Genomic DNA, 24,090 nt, shown 5'->3' on the forward strand with positions numbered 1-24,090 from the left:
CATGAACACATTGTTCTTTTTAATAACAAAAAAGCCTCCTCTTGCTGAATAAAAATAGCAACATTTTGAAACCCTGCACTCCGGCTGTTTGCATTCGTGGACTCAGTGTGTACCTTTATTGTTCGTGTCCTCAAAAGAGATCCACTTCTCCTTGCATGGCACTGTCCTAATGTTCGTTCTGGCCACCTTTTTGTTAATATGTAATTCACCCTATTTTCTCTTTCCTAGGACATCACCATTGCTCAAGTGAACCTGGTCAACAGAAAGACTGAAAAGCTTCCGTGGGTGAAAAAAGTTGACATTCACAGCATTACTCTCCCAAATTGTAAAAAGATAGTATGCAAGATCCTTTATGGAAAGGTGAGATTATGAATCAGGTTTGCTGGGTAAGGTTTACAATCCTTTGATGTGTATTCATAAGATACTTTGAAAATGCATGTGTCCAGAGTTGTGCCCTGTGAATTAAATACATCTGTTGTTTGCAACATAGAGATTCTGGGCTAGGAAGACGTTTGCATGTTTCTAAAAAGGCAGGGATCTCATAAAAGGTATTGTCGCCAATTGTGTAAGAGCCTGTGTTAGTGGCTGGGAATGGGTGTAAGATGTGTCTGATGGTGATGATATAAGCCTTATTCTGTGTGGTGAAGGTCCGGCTTGTTTTGTCAGATTGACCGATAGGAAGAATTTGAGCAGGGATGTGTAGGTGTCTTTTGTCAACACTCTTTCTCTGCAGGGTTGGTGATAAAACATTTTCAACTTCAGTGAAATACACATACTGTTTGTAATAACCACAGCGAGGTGTTCGATAGAGGATGGTTTTATTGAGCTAGTCAGTTGCATTGAACTCTTGTGTATAATAGTAGCCCCACCAGTTTCAGTTTAACTTGAAATTGTATTGTTCATTGTTTAAAGTTCTAAAGTAAAACGTATTAGAGCTATTATTCAATTATTTAAAGTAAAACTACAGAAGACCAGCATTTATCAACATAATCATCATAAAAGTATGTTTACAAAGCAGGCAGTTGATTTCAGATTAATATGGTTAAGATATATGGGGGTCTGCAATGACAGGCATGTGGTAAACTTTAGTGTGATGTCAAGCAGTTTATTGTATGGGTTAGATAAGAGATTTGTGTTTCGGAAATTATTAAATGGCTATAAGAAGTATGAGGCAAATGATCGCACATCTCCTGTCAATCATGCCAATGGGTGGAGGAGTCCTTCTCTGGTCACTTTAAATGTATTTCTTTATATGTAGCTGTAGTGGACCAGGACATTGGCTGGCAGTGGATGGCTGTATCAAAGGGCTGGTGTTCCTACCAGGAACGGTATGGGTCTTGGTCCTTGACAGTATTTGAAATTGCTCTATGTTGGTGCTGGAACAAGTTTTTTCTACACTAGTGCCTTTACTACATTGATGTATGCTGCCTCTATGGTTTCTGATTTAATTCCCTGAGGGTTGTGTGGATTATAATGAAGAGATGAGGTAGGTGAAGGGTGGTGAAGGGGAGTGATCTAGTGGTTGTGTAGTCAGTGAAGATATAAGCATGATTTAGTGATAGTCTATTGCTATGGTTAATGTCTTTTTAGACTCCCCTGGATATCAACTATGTGTTTAACATAAAAAGCTTTATCTTCAAATATTAGCTCTTGACCTTTCCATTTATTTGCAAGTGATGTGTAGCTTTCGTTTGTTGGTTATGGCAACCTGGGATTGTACATTTTTGTCCAGGAAGTATTTTTGTGTTCTTTGAAATTTAGTAACAAAAAATTGTATTATCATTCCAACAGAGTATATCTTTACTAATAAGAGAGCTCGGTTTTTATGGATCCCAATTTGAGGCTGTGGTATTTGTTACTGATTAAGGTTTATCGGTTAGCCGTCAGGGCTTAGTTGAGTATTTCTGTGTAGGTCATATGGGGAATAACATCTTTAAGTTATATCTCGGACTCCGACATGACATATTTAAAGTATGGTTGCCATTATAAGCTCATGCTAAAACATTTTAGCTATTATTTTGGGTTATGACTCAAAATATCTTGTAGGACCCTGTGAGTGTTCACAGTTGACAGTTGAGCTACTCATACCCCTGCAGTTGGAACTGGACAAAAGTTGACAATACACCTGTAGCTTGGTCAAAATGTGGGTCAAATTATTGAACAGCAGAGGTGTATGCCAACCTTTATATGTAGTATATCGACATTTCTTACTATCCAAGTGACTTCCCTTACTTCTGTGGTAAACTCAGAATATCATACAATATGTTCTAGTCTTGATCAACTACATAACAACGACTAGCCAGCGAAACATGTCAATACTTTTACTCTATTATTCCTTGACCAAATGCAAAGAAGGAGCATTTGCTTTTTAGTATGTTGTTGTCGGGCCATACAAATAAATTAGTTTGAGTGGTTACGAGAGAATGTTTTATTTTATATTGATAGGCTTTTTAACTAATGAGTACAGGGATCGGTTAGCTTTCCCTTCCCTCACACAACTAAGGACAAGGAAAGTGATTAGTGGAGGAAGAAATATAAAGCAGCAAAACTACCTGCCCCATTCAGGCAGGGACAGCACTGGAGAAAATGTAAAGGCACAACACAGTGCACATTCTTAAAGTGAATGACCGTCCTCTGTAAGCATGGTCTGTACGCTTGTTCAAACTTGTGAACACCGATGGCGAGACAAATACGGCAGTCTAGTTACAGTTCGTCCTCTTGTGCTCCTGTGAGGCTTACCCAGTCTTTCCTCTTTTTTTCTATACTTTTTCTTCACTTGTGTATCTTTTTAGTCCCTTTAGGCATGTGAGAATGTAAGCATTAAGTGCTTGAAATGTGTATTTTCATAGGCCTTGTTGCCTAGTAATAGGTAAACATACTCATGATTTGTTGTGGATCATAGTTAGCTGTGATTCTGCAACATGCGTATAAGTTGAATTTTGCTTTGAGTTCCTCAGTGATGAGTGTAGACTGTTACTTTTTCCCTTGCAGTAAAGGAAGTAATAACCAGCCATAATCTAATGGTAAAAGATCTGCAATCACAACAGTATCTACTATCTTTGAGTGGAATAATCAATACTATCTTAATTTCCAGATAATCGATTCCCACATTTCGCTTGGCAATTTGCTCAAATTCAGTCTTGTGAGGTTGATTCGCTGTGGGATTTGCACTGCACTTGGCGAGCTAACTGATAAGTCTGTACTGGTTGTTTGGCCTACTCCCCCCCCACTGTCTGAACTCCCCCCACTGTCTGAACTCCCTCCCACTGTCTGAACTCCCTCTTTGTAGAGGAACCAATGACATCCTTTCAGGGCTCGGGGTTGGGTCCTGGGATAGGGTGACTTGGGAGTGTATTAACAGAGGAGGCCTCAGCTGGGGAAATGATTGGCACACTTCACAAAGGCCGGGTTCTTACTGCAAGGGGCACATGAGTCTACGCAAAGAATTGGACAGTAGTTTCTGTATACCCCGGAGGTGTTTTGCCTTCTGTAGAGAATTCTGCAACAGTTGCAATCTCAGTTGATATTAGGGCAGTAGTACTTGGTGTAGCAGCTGGCGCATTATATGGGTTGGACTTGTGCTAAGGAGATTGTCTATGAAGGAATGGCTGTCCTCGCTGTCTGTGCTGGCCTGCTGTCTGTTCACTTTCTAGCAGGGGATAGGCCCCAACAGACTCAATGACTTCTTCTCTCCAATTTCTCCGCCCCTCCTCATCCTGCGTGTTCCTCCCTGAATGAGCCCTACTGCAGATTTCTTTCTTTTGTTTTGGCTTGCCATTTATTACCAAAGCTTTAAAGCTTCAAATTGTGTGGGCCTCGGCTGCAGTTTTAAATTGTGCATTCTTCGCCTCAGATTCTCTAATCGTGGGATGTGGAAAGTCCCACCGAGTGACAATCAAAGCTCCCCTTCTTTGGACGTATGTTCGTGCTATTGGCTAATCTACCTGCACGTGTGTAACCCTTTCTTCGCCTCCATTTCCCTAGCTGGAGTTCCTTCGAGAGGAAACATCTCTTCCTTATTTACATCCCTCTCCTCTTTTGACAAGGGGTTCCACATTTTTGCAAAGTCTTAGTCACTCCTTGTTTCAATCTCTCACTTATTCCGCACAGACAAGCTTGCAGTTGATTCACCAATACTAGTGCATCTCTGTTGAAGGTCGCTCTATCACCGCGTGGCTGTGGTGTCAGCCTGCCAATCCCTATGCTGCACCTTGATGGTGCAACGCTCCAGTACCACTAGACTGCTTCGGAACCACTTATCAGCTTTCTCACCATTAGCCTGCTTCGACTACACACATTTTCTATAACAATAAGAAAGCTACCTACTTTCTTTCAACAGTGAGCCCTCGACCTGCGAATGTCACCATACTCCGCGCGTTCCCTCCCATGCACAAAGTCACGAACCGCCACCAAGCTCAGTTAATACATTTGAGCAAGAAATATTATGTCTTTGTCTTGGTGTAATTCATAGCGCCTCACAGTACTCCTCACCTAGCAGGCAAGTTCAATAGTTCAATGTTCTAACTTGAGGTACCGCTCAAGTTTCATACCATAAGTGTGTAACAACCCAGACATCCCTTTCAAAAGCCCAAGAATAACATAAAAATTACCATAATTATTGCTCCCACAATTCCCAAAATTTAAGCTGCATAATAATTGCTCTCGAAATTTTTCCTCCGCAATCCGTCATACTATACCTAACACAACTCCCAACATGCACTGCTCTGTAACTACTTCATTTGCTCACTTTGCATGCAATCCCTATTGATACTCATGTCATTGTTCTTAGACCACCTCGTCTCTGCGGAACCAAGATCAGGTTGGGACTGGGTCAATTTAGATCTAGGGGGGTGGGGGTGTTGTCGTACCGGCTGGACCATGAAGGTACATTACTCAGTTTTATAGCCAATTAATTTACCATCACCGCTGCTATCAGATCTGTCGACAAGCAAACTTTTCCAAAAGATCCAATCATGAGGTGCGCCAGTGGCTAGGACTAGGAGCGGATTAGTCCTGATGTGGACTTTGGTGCTCCCTGACTGGAGCCATCACTATTTCTATTAGATTTAGTTAAAAATGGATGCTAAAACATTCTTTTAAGAATGATAGACAAGGGATGTCATTTCAAAGCATTGTATGAAGAATTCATAGGTAGATTACATGGACATGCCATCAGTAAATTCAGCAGCAAAGAATACAAATCATAAGTACAGGGAACTCTGTATAGTTCTAAGTAAAATACAGCATAGATTTGCCTTCTGAAGGTGGGGAAAAGGGCTGTCTCTACACAGAAATTTACAAGTCCTTTTATAGGATATTAGATTAAGATATTTATACACTTTACACAAGTACATGGTTCTCAGAAAATGCACGAATAGCTAATACATTTGAAGATTCTCCCATGGTAGTAATATATTGGATTGTAATCATTCTCACAGTTTACTTGAGCAATTCAATTGATTGTATAGCAGAAGCCTGAGGCGCTTGACATGTCCTTACTTAAGTACAGTGAGAGAAAGTCTGTGGGAACACTGTTATTGCAGATCCCAGCAATGCTTCACTTAGAGCAAAAAGATGGCAATATTCATCACATGATATATTGTGACGTTGGTTCAAGATGGAGGACAGTGTAAACACAATGTAGGCTCAGTTTATAATGTGTTTAATGGAAAAGGAGAAAAAGACTCCTACAGGTGCACTTCGACCAACTGACCCCAAACTGTGACCAGGGAAATGCTCTCATTAAGGATTGATTGATCCTGCCTATCAGAGAATTTGACTGCGAGTAGTTCGTTGGAACTCACAGCAGTTCACTGGGATTTTTGGAGCTCCTTACAAACAAGGTCCTGCGATGATCCTTTGTAGCAACATCGATCTGTACCATATGCTACAGTGCCAGTTTTGTACAACTCGCTGAACTGCTCTACTCTTGTACGGAAGTTGTCCACATAAAGATTATAATCTTTATGGAGAATTGCTTGGACATGTTCCTATACAGTCTTTGATGTGACTCGTAGTGTGGAAGAGCAGAGTACTTCCCTGTATACACACTCAGGCTGTGTACATAACCAGTCACACAGCATGTACATTTTGATCCCATAACAATCTGTTTTGCTCAGTATGTACTTCCTCAACAGCAGACACCCTATGTAAATGATCAAGGACTCATCAATGGCTCTATTCTTTCTAGGAGTATAACTTTCTGGAAATGTTTCATAACAGGCTGAGTTTTGAAAAACCTGTTGTGGTCTGGATGGTCCTGGGGCAGTGCAGCAGAATTGTCATTGATTTGCAGCACCTGCCACAATAGCAAAAAACAATTTCTGCTCATGATCAGTACGTAGCTGGGTGTTACCCAAACCACACAAGTAGACCGTACAGCTGTATGCTTGGTTTGTTCAATATCCCCATTTTTAGGTTAGGGCCCAGGTAAATCTCATCTCCCAAGTGAAGTTGGAGTCCACTGGTATGCTCAAGAATGAGGCCTAAGCGTACCTACATGTTCCCTCAGAAACAGTTCAGCACACAAATGTATTTGGTTCACAATTTCCTCAGGGAAGTCAACATCCAAAAAGAGATGTACGTAGTCCAAAGGCAAAAATGTTGCTTTATCGACTTTACATTTAGTCTCTGCATTCAACTGGGAAATTTGGGACTACACTAAATTTGGGATTTGCCAATAGAGCACTTGGTCTGTGCTTATGACAACACGTGCTCGCTCTCCGTGCTGGCCTACCCTGCAACTATCTCTTTGCTGCACAGATTGTGTTCGCGAAGGGACATCACAACTGCTGTGAGGTGAATCATCGGAAAACGAGTTATCGGATAGAACTCCACTGACTGAAAAATCACTTCCAGATTCTGCTCCATTTTCTTCTTTCTCAGGAGCTGGTCTCCGTATCTGCCCTTGCTTCTGAACTGTCCTCCAGAACTTGAGTTAGGACCTGGGCAACAATCTTTCCACCAAGCCACCAACTGACTCTCTGATACCTGTCTTAAATCTTCCTTTGAAAACACTTTGATCTATGTGGAATGCAGAAGAATATTTCTAAACTGGTGGGTGTGTTGCCAATTGCATCTGTGAGTTGTGTGCGACAAATTGTAAAACCAAAAAGTAACAGCTTATCAATGCTACTGTATTTTCACAACAGAGACTAAAAAAAAGATAAAGTATTACTCCAACATGGCACTTACTCAATACCACAAAAAACTTAATGGAACAAGAGGTGCAATGCAGAAAGCAAAGGAGCTGCACTGCATCACTTTGGGAGAGCAGAACTCCTAGTGAGCGCGATTGTACCTCCCAAAAGAAAACCTACTTTTAAATGACAAATTATGCCCCCTGGGGGACATCAGAAAATAATGCCTGCACAATCGTGCCACAAGGGGAAAACAAACTTCATATTTTTTAGCCCCATTGAGGAATCACCCCTTCACTCTTCCCCAAAATAAAAATAAATATGGCCGCCTGGGGGTGATCGACCTCCTCCTCCCCCAGGGAAAAAAATAAGTTAAAAATCATGTAGTTGCCTCCCTGGGTAGTTAGCGATTTCTCATGGTTGGCCAACCACCCATTTCCCTTTTCTATTAATTTTTTTTTTCTTCAATATAAATCTCTCTTTTTTTATATGTCAAAATAGAAATAGAAACAGGTCGGGAATGAGTCATTAACAGGCATTGCAGCAATAATTACAACACGCAATGGAGCAACAGACCACAATAACAGCATGAACACAGTTGGAGTTACTGGACAGAGAAAAAGCTGGGACATCTCAACCCATCATTTTAATAATTCCATCATGGGCTCTTTATTTTGGTATGTTTCTTTTGCATCCCACGGTCCTTGTAAACCAGTTATTCTGAAGCCGCACAGACTTCAATGCCCCTTGCATTCCTTCAGTGTCGGGGTATCTACTACTGTCTAGTTGTGGGCTAGATCCTTCATGGCTTTCAAAAAGTATACGGGTGTGACGAGGGCCACCCAAATGTTCAATAATTTCAAGTATCATCACCTTGGGGTCTAGGAGTATCCTCCTACCCATCACACTCCCCAGCATGTCACTCATGTGAGTCAACACTGTCACTCTGGTGCACTGCCATATCATTTGGTAAGATGTATCGAAGAAAGAGTTGCATCTCTGTCAGTAAGGAGTATTAGATTTTCCTTGTTGCAGGGATTCTGCTGTTAGAATAGAACAATGCTTTGTATCACAGAACCTCAGTATGTAGGGACTGAGTCACCATATCACCTCAGTATCTATGAGTTCGAGTACGACTAGCTATAGTGGCTCGCTTGCCCTTCTAACCTTTCCAGAGAAACAAGTGAATTGGCACCCCGAACACAAAACTCATGACCCTCTCAGGGATCGCGATAACAGGACACACCCTTTTGCTCTCTCACTCGTGCTTGTCCACAGTAAGATAACCAGGAGACATGAAGAAAGTTTAGAATATTTCTGTAAACTATTGTGCTCTGAAAGGCAGTATACAAACCACAATTAGAAAACAAATGCATAGTGTATATATATATATATATATGTATATGTATATATATATATATATATATATATATATATATATATATATATATATATATATATATATATATATATATATATATATATACACTGTAAGAATGGCTGATAGTCCATAGACCATAAAAAGCTCTGTCATATTATAGGATAGAATAATCTAATGAAGCTAAATGATTACATATCAAAGATCTTGGGGATTACTGGCGGACCCCGTACCTTAGCATACACAGATGTAAGCTCTACATATCAGCAGACACAGTGCTCTGCTCTCATTCCATGTGTCTTGGTTTTTGCTCATGTTCTTATCTACATGATAGGACATGTGTGCAAATAAACAAGAGCTGCATTCTTGTGTTATATCTAGATGCTAGTGCCTGGCCAGCAAGAATAACAAGGAACATTGTTGTTTGACCTTGTCTGTGGTGTTCAGTCTAAATACCAGGAAATGCAGAAATCCCAGAATGGAAAAACATATGCAGGTTCCATGTGAAAGTACAATGTGGCACAAAAGCAAACCTGTTTATATAGTAACGTGTGCAAAGGAAAATGAGGCCTACAACGCGCATCATTAGGCTAACGTAGGAAAAACTACAATGGGCCATGCAGGAAATACTCAATAGCCTATTTACCCTAATCGTGAGGGATTGTATTGGCACCTATGTAAGAATTTGAACTGGATGAAGCGTAGTCTGGCAAAGATGGACCGCACCCGCAGAACCATCCATGCCTCTACCGAATTATCATAATCTAGTGTGCCTAGATCAAGTGCCCATATCTCTCTCAATTTTAAGCATGGTTCTGGGGAATTTGTCACTAAAGATCTATAGATATGTTAGAATCCCTTTCCCCCAAAGCCTCAATAACTAATTTACCTTTGAGTACCGAATTCTGGAAGTGCAGCAAATTGTCTCCCCTAGCTGTCAAGGGTGTATTGCAGTTGAAGGTATCGGAAAAACTTGAGTTTTCTGCATGTGAAAGTATTTGCCAAATCTTCAAAAGACCTGATATTGTCCGTTTGACACACATCTCCAAACATTGACCTACCCATCATGTCCAACTGGTAAAAACCAGACAGTCCTGTGGACTGAGCAAGCGAGTACCTCGCGAAAAAGGGTTCATTGGAGTGGGTTTATTGTACTATTTGATGTATTGTAATGCTTCTTGGCAACATAAAAGCGGGGGTCTGGTGACCAATGTGAGCATTCTGGAGATCGCCTTGCCATACAAAAAATTAAATAAATAGCAGTTGTCAAGGTGGTCTAGTTTCCTATTTATTTTCCATTTGTCACTGTTCGTGTTCGAAAGCAGCTATACAGCCATTCAAGGTCCTATTATAAAATTCAATCCCTAGCAACATGCAACAAATACCAGCAATAGTGAAATATGTGGAAGAGACCAAAGAGGTTTGCACATCAGAATATATGTGTCTAGCCTAGAACCAATGACCACTCTGATATATGCATTCCAGTGCAAAAATGCCCAGTCGCCCCCATACCACCTTTTTTAGGTCTCGCCTATGCAGCACGCATGTGCTGCATGGGAGGGCCTGTAGCCGTCGTTCTTCCCTTTTTCAAGCACTGCACTCGTGCTTGCAGCAGCATCCACCTTGTGGGAGCGTGTTGCGGTGCGCCACAAGCACGAGTGCAGTGCTTGAAAAAGTGAAGCCTGCGCGCGCAGGCTGCTTGTTGCAGCCGCGCTTGTTTAGATTCCTCAGTGAAACCTCTAATATTCTACTGCCCCTCGACTAACCAGCTTCTCATTTGAGGTGCTTAGCGGCTACCGTAGGGCAGCAATGTGTGCTACATAAACAAATACATTCATTTATTCATGTATAAGGCTAGCACATTTGCAGATGCAGATCACTGCTCTCCCCCTAAACCTCCCCCTCCCTATCCTGCCCCCGCCCCCCAGCGCCTGCCTACTTGTTGATAGTGTGTCATGAAGTGCACTATGTAAGCATAAGGTGCATCTGTATTTTTTCACCGCAGTTCACATAGTTTTAATTAATTTAAATACCCGTACTTTAAGATTCAGTAGAGCCTGGGTCAGAAGTACCCACACTGTAGGCATTCCAGGTCACTCTGCATGCTGCGTCAGACGCTTAAGCTCTGTGACCCTTCCCTCCTCCGGCTTTATTTCCTTGATTAAGCAGGTGTTTCAGTTGCAAAGGGAAGACATTCCCCCTGCCAGCACAAGACGCTACCACCCACCTACCAACTTCCAATTGGTGCTCATTTAGATATGTCAACACTAAATTTAGTTCTCCACCAACAAGTAAGAGAGATTGATTCAGATAGCCCCACTAGCCATCTTCGAATTTTAGCAAGATAATAATTCAACAGGACTAAATACCGCGTTCTCCCTCCCCCACCCCACACCCCGCAAGGAGTCTTTGGAGACCCTGTGTACAAATGTGTGCAAGCTCATTGACGTCTAACTTACTGTCTAAAAAAGCATCCACTGCTACCCACTGTCCCACTCAGGCAGGAGAAGACACAAAAACACCTGTTCAACTGCAGGGCTGCCAAAGAATTGTGCCTACTCCATGACCGCATCTAGGTATCCATCTACCCGCTGAAACTTAACATAGCTCAAATAAACCAAATGCAGCCTATTGCTTCAAACTCGCTCAAAAGCCATAAAGCCCATGCACCCTAATTAATGCACTTTGACTTTGCAGAGTTGTTGGAATGACAGAATCCCCCACCTCTGAACTTGTCATCTACAATTAGGTATGTTTCAGCGTGCAACTGAGAAAAACAACAGGCCTCGAACATACTCTGAGCCCGCTGGTGGGCTCTTTCATCTCTGCCCATGTCACAGAAACGATAACTGCTATATTATTGAGGATGATCTGGCCTAGTGTTGGTACCAGCCCCAGAGCCAGAGACAAAATTCGAATTTATTATCTGTGTTTTTAATCTTGTCTAGATCATGCATACAAATATTCTCGGACAATTAGACTACTAGGGTCATAGGGTCAATTCTGCTGTCCCGTTTAAAGATAATAGGCCAGCTTGACAAAATACCAGGATCACTTCTAAGAATCGGATCCTCCTCTCCATCTACATTCTGCCAGCACTCTCCTACCCAATAGTCGTCCACCACCACCACCATGTCCAATACCACCACCACATCCTCCACCACCACATCCTCCACCACCACGTCCTCCACCACCACCACGTCCACCACCACCACGTCCACCACCACCACGTCCACCACCACCACGTCCACCACCACGTCCACCACCACGTCCACCACCAACACGTCCACCACCAACACGTCCACCACCAACACGTCCACCACCAACACGTCCACCACCAACACGTCCACCACCAACACGTCCACCACCAACACGTCCACCACCAACACGTCCACCACCAACACGTCCACCACCAACATGTCCACCACCACGTCCTCCACCACAACGTCCACCACAACGTCTACAACGTCCACCACCACCCATGAAAGGTAAAGTGTCACTGGATGGGCAGGGGTAATAGGAGTGTCAACCCTGGCTGTACATGGTACATTTAAGAATGTATTGGGTGCGAGAAGACGGGAATAAGGGTTAGAAGTATTACACCAGACCCAAGATACATTTGGAAGAGGCCCAATGTCACAGGGGCTCCTGTAAAAGCACTTGCAGCATCTCTACCTCACAGTGGCATACCTGCAGGAGCCACTCACTCAAAAGAAGCATTGCATAGCCAATAGGTCTCGCCTTTGGGACCTTATAAGTGTTTAGCCATGCAACAGTTGATGTTGTTGCACCAAGGATATTGTGCTGCATAACTAAACACTTATAATTAAACGCTTATAAGGTCCCAAAGGCGAGACCTATTGGCTATGCCAATGCTTGTTAATATTGGAATGCTACTCTGAAGGAGCATCAAGTTCATTGGAGCTCACATCTTTTATTCACTAAATTTTAAAAAGCATATGGCTGAACCATGATTTATTGGGGTTCATTGAATTCTTTATCACAGTAGCATTTTATGCAAATAAGAAAGTGCTAGAATCTGGGATTATGAAGCACATACACCGCATTTTCTTTAGGGCATTACAAACAGTACGATGGAAGGAGAGGTTGTTTGTGAGGTAGGGTAGGTCATTGGGACCTTTAATGTGTTTCTTTTGTTTACCCTTTGATCTCAGTATTGTCATGTCTATATTTACACCGTAAAGATTGCCAAATAAATGATTGCTGTGAAAAAAATCTTGCATTGTTAAACAAGCACCTTCTTTCTTTCTGCCCAGAGGGAATGTTTAAATATCTTTTTTGAACAGCTAATGTAAGAATCCCTGACTACACACAAACAAGCATTGGCAAAGCCAGTTAGGTCGTGGCAATCCATGAACTATTGGTGTTGTCAATGTTAATGTCTTTTAGTCATGTGTTGGGGAGTGGATGTATATATTGTATTGTAATTGCATTTATATGGCGCTTACTACCCCTGACGATGCATCAAAGCACTTTTTCGGCAAGCAGCACGCTACTCTGGAACCCAAGAAGGATTAGTGTTGAATTAGTATAGTGAAATATGAAAGTAATTTGAGTGTTAGGTAGGTTATTCAGTTATTTGAATTGAGAAGGATAGCGGAGGGATATTAGAGGGAAAAAGGTTTGCATAGCACTTGTTTCCCCTGATGGAGTGTTGTAGTGCTTTTTTTTGTTTTTGACGAGTAGCACGCTACTCAGGAACTCAAAGATTTAGTGGTGAATTATTATGGTGAAATATGAAAGTCATTTGAGCGGTGGATATTAGTCAGTTATTTGAATTGAGAAGGATAGCAGAGGGATAGAAGAGGGGAAAAAGGGTTGCATTTATATAGTGCTTGCTACCCCTAATGAGGTGTTGAAGTGCTTTTTTCGGCGAGTAGCACGCTACTCGGAACCCATAAAGGATTAGTGGTGAATTAGTGTAGTGAAATATGAAATTTATTAGTGGACATGTTAGTCTGTTATTTTGATTGAAAAGGGATAGAAAAGCGAAGGGTTTAGAGATTTTTTTGTGTTTTTTTTGGACATCATAGCAGTAGTCGGAGGCTTGGGATGAGAAAAAAAGGAATGTGGAGGGGAAGAGTCAGAGGGAAGAGTTTAGAAAGGCTTGTTTTGGGGGATCAGTATAGTAAAAAAAAGTGTCAGACAGTGCGAGGAGTGGTAGAATAGGGGAGAGCCTAGAAAGGGCTATTTTGGGGGTCCTAAGTGGTGTGGGATTTAAGATGCATGAGAGAGTGTATATAGAGGATATAATGATTGAGGTATAGGGTGAGGAATAGGGTAGTGCATTGGAAAGAGTAGTAGAAAGAGGTTGGAGCTGAGTCAGAGAGTTGAGGTAGAAGATGAGTTTGAGAGAAGTATAGGTTGAGACATAGGGTAGTGCATTGGCTATGCTGAATTAGAAGAAAGTAATAAATCTATAGATCCATAAGTACATGGAACGTTTATAGATGCATAAAGGAAGTAAGTATAGGAAGATTAAAGATATTGATAGAGGTATAGGGTGAGAAATAGGGTAGTGCATATTTTTGTTGTTGTTGAGGAAAGTAATAAATACATAGATCCAAGTACATGGAAGGTATATAGATGCATACATTGCATAAAGGAAGGAAGTAAAAGTAGATTAAAACTGCATTCAATAAACTCTGGTATTCGAGTGTTGTACTTAAAAATTTATTTTTGTAAATTATTTTTTTAACATAATTATTCAACATGTTTATACAAAGCAATGCACATGTATAGATATCTCTGTTCTCCAAACCTATAAAAAAGCCATTCTTGAGGCCAAGACAGTTTTTTATTCTAATAAGATACTAGCGGCTGAGTCCCAGTCCAAAGAAATTTTTGCCACGGTACATGAGTTAGCGTCTTCCAACAGAGCCACGGCTACGATCCCCCCTTCCCAACATCTATGCGACTCGCTCAATGATTTCTTCATTGAGAAGGTTGCAAAAATTAAAACCAATATACCCTCCCCCTCACCAACATTTGTCAACCCCTCTCCCCCTTCCACTGCCTCCAAACTGACCATCATCCCTCCACTGACCTTGGACTCTCTTCCCCCGTTGCTCCAAAGGGTAAAATCGGGCTCTCCCTTGGACTTTGGCCCTGCTCGCGTTCTTAGAGAGATCTACTTAACTTGTCCCGTCCCCCCCCTCACTCTCCTTAACGACTCGCTCAGCAACGGTGCTGTCCCCAACTTTCATAAAGCAGCGGTCGTTATTCCAATCCTGAAAAAACCTGGTGTTGACCCCTCATCCCCCTCCAATTACCGCCCCATTTCCCTGCTGCCCTACCTGGGAAAGGTTTTGGAAACTCATGTCACCACCACCCTGAGCGCTCACGTGGAAGCAAATCACTGTCTCTCCCCCCGCCAGGCGGGCTTCCGACCTCTACACTCCACGGAGAAGGTAGTGATCTCAGTAATGGATGGACTTCGCGAGGGCATCGACACCAATCTCTTGCAGGCCCTCATCCTCTTGGACCTGTCCGCCGCCTTTGACACGGTGGACCATTCCACTCTCCTCACCCGTGTCAGGGCGGCGGTCATAGTGGGCTTAGCCCCCTCATGGCTTGAGTCCTTCCTATGCGATAGGGCTCAAGCGGTCCACCTTGCTTGCTTCACTGCCGCCTCCCGTACGGTGGAGTGTGGCGTCCCCCAGGGCTCATCACTTTCCCCCCTTTTGTTTAATTTATACACCTACCCCCTCATTTTTATGTTGCAGCAGCTGGAGGTCACGGTGTTTAATTACGCCGACGACCTCCAGCTAATCTTTAATCTCTCCCATTCCCCTTCGTCCGCCCTAAATGTTCAAACTGTCATGTTATTCATTCAGGACTGGATGAACTGCAACCACCTCAAGCTCAATCCAGACAAGACTGAGTTAGTCCTGACTGGAGGTGGTTGCAGTCCATGGTCCCCGTCATTTTGGCCCCCATCACTTGGTGTCCCCCCACTCCCGGTCCCCAAAGTCAAGACCCTTGGGATTCTACTCAATTCACAACTCTCTGTGAACTCTCAAGTTAGTTCGGTGGTATCCTCCTGTTTTTTTTCCCTCAGGACAATTAGGAAAATATCTCGTTTTTTCTCCCTCCCGGCGTTAAAGGTCATTGTAATGGCCATGGTGCTTTCGCGCCTAGATTATGGCAGCATTATCTATAACGGCGCGCCGGCCTACGCCATACACCGCCTGCAGCTTGTGCAGAATCAGGCTGCCCGCTTGATTCATGGATTGCCCAAATACCATTCTGCTTAATTCAGAAACTCTGTCCATCACCACCCCCTTTTCTGAATCGTTTTGTCCACCATAAGCGTGGAAGGGTATATTTATTTATTTATTTATTTATTTTAAACATTTCTAAAGCGCGACAAATACCCGTGGGTGTCTCGGCGCTGCGACTTAAGCTGGCAATCTCAGTTAATCAAGCAATCTACCTTATAAGGAGGGATATTGGACAGTTATTGGTCAAATAACCATGTTTTCACAAGTTTTCTGAATTGGATCAGTGAGGGTGCCAATTTTAGTTCCATTGGAAGCGTGTATACTCAGACATGAGTCCCTTGCTCACTGCACCATCAGGATTCAAGCAAGCCGGGCCGAAGACGGCTGTAATGCCAGAAACCGGTCCCCGGAAGCTTGTTTCCTTTCCAGTAAAAGAATTGGCTTGGTAGTTTGGTCTGCCCTGTTCCCATGATGCACTGGGCCAGGGACAGACTACTTTGCATGTAGCCAGGTTCTGAGCTGGGATGGTGCAGTGAGCTAAAAAACGGTGATGGATCAATCCCTGATCTGTTGACTGGGTAAGAGTATTCTGCTTAATTCAGAAACTCTGTTCATCACCACCCCCTTTTCTGAATCAAATACCATCGAGCCACCCCATTGCTGAAGGCTCTGCACTGGCTGCCCGTGAGAGAACGTTCCCTTTTTAAACTAGGTTGCCTCACTTTCCAGGCCAGGATGGGCACAGCCCCCGAGTTCATCAGTTCAGCCATCAGTCCCTACTTACCGGGCAGAGACCTCCGTTCAACCCACATGGCACTTTTGACCGTACCCCGCTTCAAGAAAAAGAAAGCCGGCGGGGCGAAATTTGCGGCCTTGGCACCTCTGTTCTGGAACTCCCTCCCCTTGGCGCTTCGTACTTCATCCTCCTACCTAGAGTTTCGAAAAAACCTATAAACTTTTCTCTTTTCTAGCGCCTTTACCACTTAGCATGCCCTCTACTGCTGCTGTCCACTGGTTGTAATCCTCAAAGCGCCATGAAACCGCTAGGTGTAAGTGCACTCAACAAATGTTTTTAAATTCAATTCAAATTCAAATTCAAATTCAAATACATATCTATAGCACAATTAAATGCTTATATACAGAGGGATATGCTGTATATTTCTGTTTGCGTATGGTGCTTATGTGGGGAAGAGCCAATTCTTGAGCAGTTTTCTTAGAGAGATCTACTTAACTTTTCCCGTCCCCCCCCTCACTCTCCTTAACGACTCGCTCAGCAACGGTGCTGTCCCCAACTTTCATAAAGCAGCGGTCGTTATTCCAATCCTGAAAAAACCTGGTGTTGACCCCTCATCCCCCTCCAATTACCGCCCCATTTCCCTGCTGCCCTACCTGGGAAAGGTTTTGGAAACTCATGTCACCACCACCCTGAGCGCTCACGTGGAAGCAAATCACTGTCTCTCCCCCCGCCAGGCGGGCTTCCGACCTCTACACTCCACGGAGAAGGTAGTGATCTCAGTAATGGATGGACTTCGCGAGGGCATCGACACCAATCTCTTGCAGGCCCTCATCCTCTTGGACCTGTCCGCCGCCTTTGACACGGTGGACCATTCCACTCTCCTCACCCGTGTCAGGGCGGCGGTCATAGTGGGCTTAGCCCCCTCATGGCTTGAGTCCTTCCTATGCGATAGGGCTCAAGCGGTCCACCTTGCTTGCTTCACTGCCGCCTCCCGTACGGTGGAGTGTGGCGTCCCCCAGGGCTCATCACTTTCCCCCCTTTTGTTTAATTTATACACCTACCCCCTCATTTTTATGTTGCAGCAGCTGGAGGTCACGGTGTTTAATTACGCCGACGACCTCCAGCTAATCTTTAATCTCTCCCATTCCCCTTCGTCCGCCCTAAATGTTCAAACTGTCATGTTATTCATTCAGGACTGGATGAACTGCAACCACCTCAAGCTCAATCCAGACAAGACTGAGTTAGTCCTGACTGGAGGTGGTTGCAGTCCATGGTCCCCGTCATTTTGGCCCCCATCACTTGGTGTCCCCCCACTCCCGGTCCCCAAAGTCAAGACCCTTGGGATTCTACTCAATTCACAACTCTCTGTGAACTCTCAAGTTAGTTCGGTGGTATCCTCCTGTTTTTTTTCCCTCAGGACAATTAGGAAAATATCTCGTTTTTTCTCCCTCCCGGCGTTAAAGGTCATTGTAATGGCCATGGTGCTTTCGCGCCTAGATTATGGCAGCATTATCTATAACGGCGCGCCGGCCTACGCCATACACCGCCTGCAGCTTGTGCAGAATCAGGCTGCCCGCTTGATTCATGGATTGCCCAAATACCATTCTGCTTAATTCAGAAACTCTGTCCATCACCACCCCCTTTTCTGAATCGTTTTGTCCACCATAAGCGTGGAAGGGTATACTCAGACATGAGTCCCTTGCTCACTGCACCATCAGGATTCAAGCAAGCCGGGCCGAAGACGGCTGTAATGCCAGAAACCGGTCCCCGGAAGCTTGTTTCCTTTCCAGTAAAAGAATTGGCTTGGTAGTTTGGTCTGCCCTGTTCCCATGATGCACTGGGCCAGGGACAGACTAATTTGCATGTAGCCAGGTTCTGAGCTGGGATGGTGCAGTGAGCTAAAAAACGGTGATGGATCAATCCCTGATCTGTTGACTGGGTAAGAGTATTCTGCTTAATTCAGAAACTCTGTTCATCACCACCCCCTTTTCTGAATCAAATACCATCGAGCCACCCCATTGCTGAAGGCTCTGCACTGGCTGCCCGTGAGAGAACGTTCCCTTTTTAAACTAGGTTGCCTCACTTTCCAGGCCAGGATGGGCACCGCCCCCGAGTTCATCAGTTCAGCCATCAGTCCCTACTTACCGGGCAGAGACCTCCGTTCAACCCACATGGCACTTTTGACCGTACCCCGCTTCAAGAAAAAGAAAGCCGGCGGGGCGAAATTTGCGGCCTTGGCACCTCTGTTCTGGAACTCCCTCCCCTTGGCGCTTCGTACTTCATCCTCCTACCTAGAGTTTCGAAAAAACCTATAAACTTTTCTCTTTTCTAGCGCCTTTACCACTTAGCATGCCCTCTACTGCTGCTGTCCACTGGTTGTAATCCTCAAAGCGCCATGAAACCGCTAGGTGTAAGTGCACTCAACAAATGTTTTTAAATTCAATTCAAATTCAAATTCAAATACATATCTATAGCACAATTAAATGCTTATATACAGAGGGATATGCTGTATATTTCTGTTTGCGTATGGTGCTTATGTGGGGAAGAGCCAATTCTTGAGCAGTTTTCTGAAGATAAGGTGGTTGTCGGTGGATCTTATGTCGGGGGGTAAAGAGTTCCATATTTTGGCTGCTTGAACAGAGAAGGATGTGCCACCCACGTTTTTTTTGTGTTTATTGGGATTTTGAGGGCAGGTGCCACTCTAGAGCGGAGGCTCCTATGATGTATGTGTTTGGTGATTTTATTCCTGATAAAGAGCGGACCCATTCCATGGATCGCTTTTTGGGTGATACAAAGCAGCTTGAATGTGGATCTTCTGGCAACCGGTAATCAATGTAGCCAGCCGAGTTCTGAGGCCCTTGTAGTCTTTTCATAGTCGTTAAAGGTGATCCGTGTTAGAGACTATATGCGTAATCGAGTTTGGACAGAACAAGAGAGATGGTAGTTTGGACCTTGTGTAGAAATCCCAAATGGGGGAAGATTTGTTGCAGTTTTTATAGTAACAAAGTATTTATAGTAACAATGCTTGATCTTGCAAGTTTGTCCACTTGGGCATTTATCGACAGCTCAGAGTCCATGGCCATTTCGAGGTTTCTTGCTTCCTTCAATACTTTAGGCGGTGATCCCAGTTCATCAGGCCAGGCGGTAAGCGGGTCATAATGGTTCCAATCCCCACACGTGAGTAATTCCGTTTTGGATGCATTCAATTTGAGATGGCTCCACATCATCCATCGATCCACAGCTCTGAGACAATTGAAAATTGGCGAGTTTCCAATGTCTTTGGGGCATTCCAGTTGAAGGAGTATTTGCGTGCCATCTGCATAGTTATAGCATGTGAGGTGAAATTGATTGATCAGTACCGGTAATGACTTCATGTAGATGTTGAATAGCATAGGCGACATTATAGAGCCTTGAGGGACCCCATCTTTTGTGGTGTACGGTTTGGACGAGAAAGGTGGGGTATGGATGACATCAGTTCTGTTTCAAAGGTAGGACGTGATCCAGTCTAAAGCAGTCCCCTCTATGCCGGCTTTGTAGAGTCTTTGTACCAGAGTGTCATGGTCAACTGTGTCAAAGGCAACCAAGCGGTCCAAGAGGAGTAGCACAACTAACCCGTTGCAGTCATCTGTGTTCTTCAGGTCATCCCAGATGGCAAGGAGGGCAGAATCCCGTTTGGAAGTCTGAAAGTATGGTATTGTCTTCAATGAATTGTGACATCTGGGCGAACGCTGCTCTTTCTATCAGTTTACCCAGGAAAGGTCCATTTGTAATGGGTCTGTAGTTGTCAGTGTTCAGCGGGTCCAAGTTTGTTTTCTTCATTAAAAGATGTGTATATGACTTTTTGAGTTCTTCTGGAAATATTCCGGTATTTAAGGAATCGTTGAGGATTCTTCTGACTGTATTGGCTCCAGAGGATGTTAGAAGAATTGTCTTGAAAGTTTGCGGTGGACCTGGGTCAGAACGGCTGCCGGCAGGCCTGCTTGCTTTGACCAGCTCCATAAATCCATTGTGTGAAATGTGTTGGAAGGAACAGAGAAGTTGAGTTAGAGTATTCTTGGATTGTTTTGTAAAAGGGTTGGTGCTGGTGCTTTGTCTCTGTTTTAAGTACAAGTCCAATGTGTCTGCTTTGTCCATGTAATGATTTGCCAGTTTGTCTGTGACACCTTGAGTAACGGGATGGGTTCCTTCTAGGCAATTTGGTTTACGAAACTCATTGAGTATGTTATAGATTTCTTTATTTGCACATTTAGCATTTTGCATTCTGTCTGAAAAGTACAATTTCTTTGATTTTATTTTTTTTTGATAATCAAATTTGTTTTACAACAAATAAAATAGATCAGCAAAAGCACGGAAGACAATAGATCAATTACATCCTTGTTATTATAGCATCCCACGGTTTCGTACCCCATAAGATATACACAGGTAAAATTAATGAAGCAAATCAATCTGAACCTTCCACAGTACCCAACCACTTCCCCCACACCCTTCGGTATATTTTGGGACACCCTCTCGCCACGTAAAGGGCTTTCTCCTGGGTCGCGCACCAGTCCACGCCCCTTCGCCACCTCCCAAGGTCAGGCGGGTCAGGACATTTCCATGCCACCTCTGTCACGCTTGGCCACAATCATAGCTGTATTAAAAAATATCTTGTCACTCCTGGACCCATCTAGCCCGTCTGTGATTCCCAATAGTGAATGACATAGGTTATGAGGAACCCCCATCCCAGGACCTCCGTAAGCTCCTCCTCAATGGCCCCCCAAAATCGCTCCAGGCGGTGACCGGTTCAAACCACATGAAAAAAATCGTCCGGGGCCTGATTACATCCCGCACAGGACGCGTCTGGGCGCAAGCCTGCTCGGTGAAGACGCAGGGGAGTGAGTTAAGCAGCATGTACATTTCTTTGCTTTTTTGATAGCTGACTTGTATAATTTGTTAATTTTCTGTAGGTGAAGTTTGTCTTGTTTGTTTTTTGTTTTGAGCCAGGCATGTTGCAGCTTTCTAATTTGTAGTTTTATGTCTTTTATCTCTGTATTCCTCCAAGGTGCTTGTTTTCTTTTGTTCTGTTATGTGGTTTTGAGCGGAATCAGGATATCAAAAGCTTCCTGTAGCCACTGATATTGTTTTTGAACAGAATGTATTGTTTGCAGATCTGTACTGGATGTTAGTTGTGTTTTTAAGTCTTCCATATTGATTTTGTTCCACGGTCGATAGGTGGATGCACGTTAGGTGGTTTTAGGTGAGTTGCTTAGTGTTTTATGTTGGAAAGCGAGCAAATGGTTGTTTGACCATGTGACCTGAGTTATAGTTTGAAAGGTAACTAGTTTGGTATTAGCAAAATTACATCTAGGATATGTCCAGCGATGTGTGTGGGTTTGTGCACAATCTGATGCAGGTACAGGGCGTCTGAGCCATTGATTGTTTTTGGATAGGTCATATTGGGTTTGTCAAACCAACTGTTGAGGATGCCCAGAACGCATAGGTTGGAGTGTATTGTAATCAGGTTTTAAACTGCTTCTAGAAGTGTGCCTGGGAATGTCGCTTTGCTAGGTGGAGGTCTGTAAAGGAGCAAGAAGTACCAGGAGGAAGACGGTGTAGGATTGCTTCTTGTGAGAAAAGTCTCTCAATTCTTTATGGAGATGTCGTCAAACTTTAGCGATATGTAATGTTCGCATGAACCCAACAGATAGACCACCTCCCTTTTTGCCTACACGATTTGGGGTGATACTTTGATAGCCTAGAGGAATGGCTTCATGCAGGACTGGAGCCATATCATTGCCCAACCACGATTCAGTTATGATTAGTATGTAAGGTTTTGCATCAGTGAGAAGGTCGTAGATGTGATGTTTGTTTTTAGAGAGTGATCAAGCATTTATTAGTAGACAGTTTAGAGAATGTGCTTTGGTGACAGTGAGACTTAGTTTTGTAGAAGAGTGATCAGTATTGTGTGGGTTAGTAGCAGGTGTGTTTTTAGTGCTGGTATTATCTGCATTAGGATAGCAATCATGTACCTTTTCTGTAATGTGTTCCTCATCCAGCAGGCTAAGAAGGCATTTTGATAGGTCTGCGTCCGTAGGTGGTGGAGAGGTTGTATGAGAGTGAGTTGGTGTGCTGTGTTGTTTTTGTGGTGTCACCTTGTTGTGCAGTTGACCAGGACCTCAACACTCTTGTCCAAGCACTCAATCAGGTACAAAACCACAAATCTCTACATCCAATAGAGGCCCTAGCCGTAGTCTCAACCCTAGTCCCAGCAACCAATGACACAGGAAACACTAGTCCCAACTTCCAATAAAAAGCCTAACCCCAGCCCTCGTCCCAAATCTACATTAATTGAATCACACACCCAGAAACCAATCTGAACCCTCAAATAACCAACCAATGACAACACTAACCCTAATCCAATAGAAACACCAGATACAACTACCAATCAGTGTGCACATGTAACAACCAATAGCAGACTATATAAAGTCCCAGCGACCTCAGACAAGGTTTGCTGGCCTGGTTGTTGGAAGCTGCTCCTCTATTCAGAATCTCCTTGGAGACAGACCGGCTCAATCCACACTTTAGACTTCTGCAGGTAAGGGCCTAACAAACTCTGTCCTCTAACAATACTGTTTGTATAAATATTTACTCACTCTCCTAGCCAAAAATCGAAGTGCACAACCCCGTTTAAAACACAGCTTAAACAGCTCACAGCAGATTACTGCTGTCTCAGAGCACCCTCTAATGTAGAATATCCCTGTTGCTAAGAGGGGGTGGGAGGATTTAGGGCTGGTTTTACTCAATTGCTAACACAAAATGGGAGCTTGGGGTGCACTGCTTAACATACAGCTCTTAGTACAGAGCAAAGGAGAAAATTGGAGGGAAAAACTGATAGTCACAGGGAATGAGAGGGAAAAACGACAGAGTTTGGACAGCAAATCCCACAATTCAACAGGTTCAATGTAGACCGTCACAGACAAGTAAAAACCACACATTTATACACAAAACAGGGATAAATTATGCAATCACGGGCAGGTTAAAACTACAATTTTAAACTGTAATAACCACAAGTAGAGACAGGTAAATTAAAAAGAAAAGTTAAAGAAAATTGCTTTTTAAATTTTAGGTAAGAGACCGCACTAGTCTGCCTCCCTACCACCTCCTGGACATTGCTGGGGCACAGGTAATCTACAACTCACAAAATGGAAGTGAATCCAAAGAAGGTATGTGTTACAAAGGCTACCCTTTGAATCTGACATACTCCTGGATGATGAATATGCACATGAACAGCAGCAATGTTGGGGCACTCTTACAGCCCTCCATACTTCCTGCAACAAAATGGACAATGGCTTCATAGCACTTCAGGCCCCCAGCCCTGGAAGCTACCTGTTATGTACACAATGCGTCTAACTGAGGGAGAGATTGTGGGCATATTCAGTGGAGTAGCCATGGTGTCCTTAAGTCTAGTGCAAGAAAGGAAATGCCTCTCCCCCCTCCCCCTGGAAGCAGTTTTAAGTATAAAAAACTGCAATACTCATGGTTCAGTGGACCCGGGCAACTGCTCCAATGCAAGCTGCGCCCCTGCATATGCTGTGTGAATACTATGAGAAGGGC

General features: G+C 43.6%; 1 protein-coding gene across 1 annotated transcript in view; it reads left to right on the top strand.

Annotated features, from left to right (window-relative positions):
- LOC147701707 (uncharacterized) overlaps nt 1–24,090 on the top strand; it is a 332,276-nt gene that overhangs the window by 141,914 nt on the left and 166,272 nt on the right. Inside the window, exon 3 of the mRNA XM_086928690.1 lies at nt 229–360. Coding sequence (XP_086784816.1) covers nt 229–360 — 132 coding nt within the window. The remainder of the gene's footprint in view (nt 1–228; nt 361–24,090) is intronic.

This window comes from Lissotriton vulgaris, chromosome 7 (assembly GCF_964263255.1).
Source record: "Lissotriton vulgaris chromosome 7, aLisVul1.2, whole genome shotgun sequence".
Classification (NCBI taxonomy): Eukaryota; Metazoa; Chordata; class Amphibia; order Caudata; family Salamandridae; genus Lissotriton; species Lissotriton vulgaris.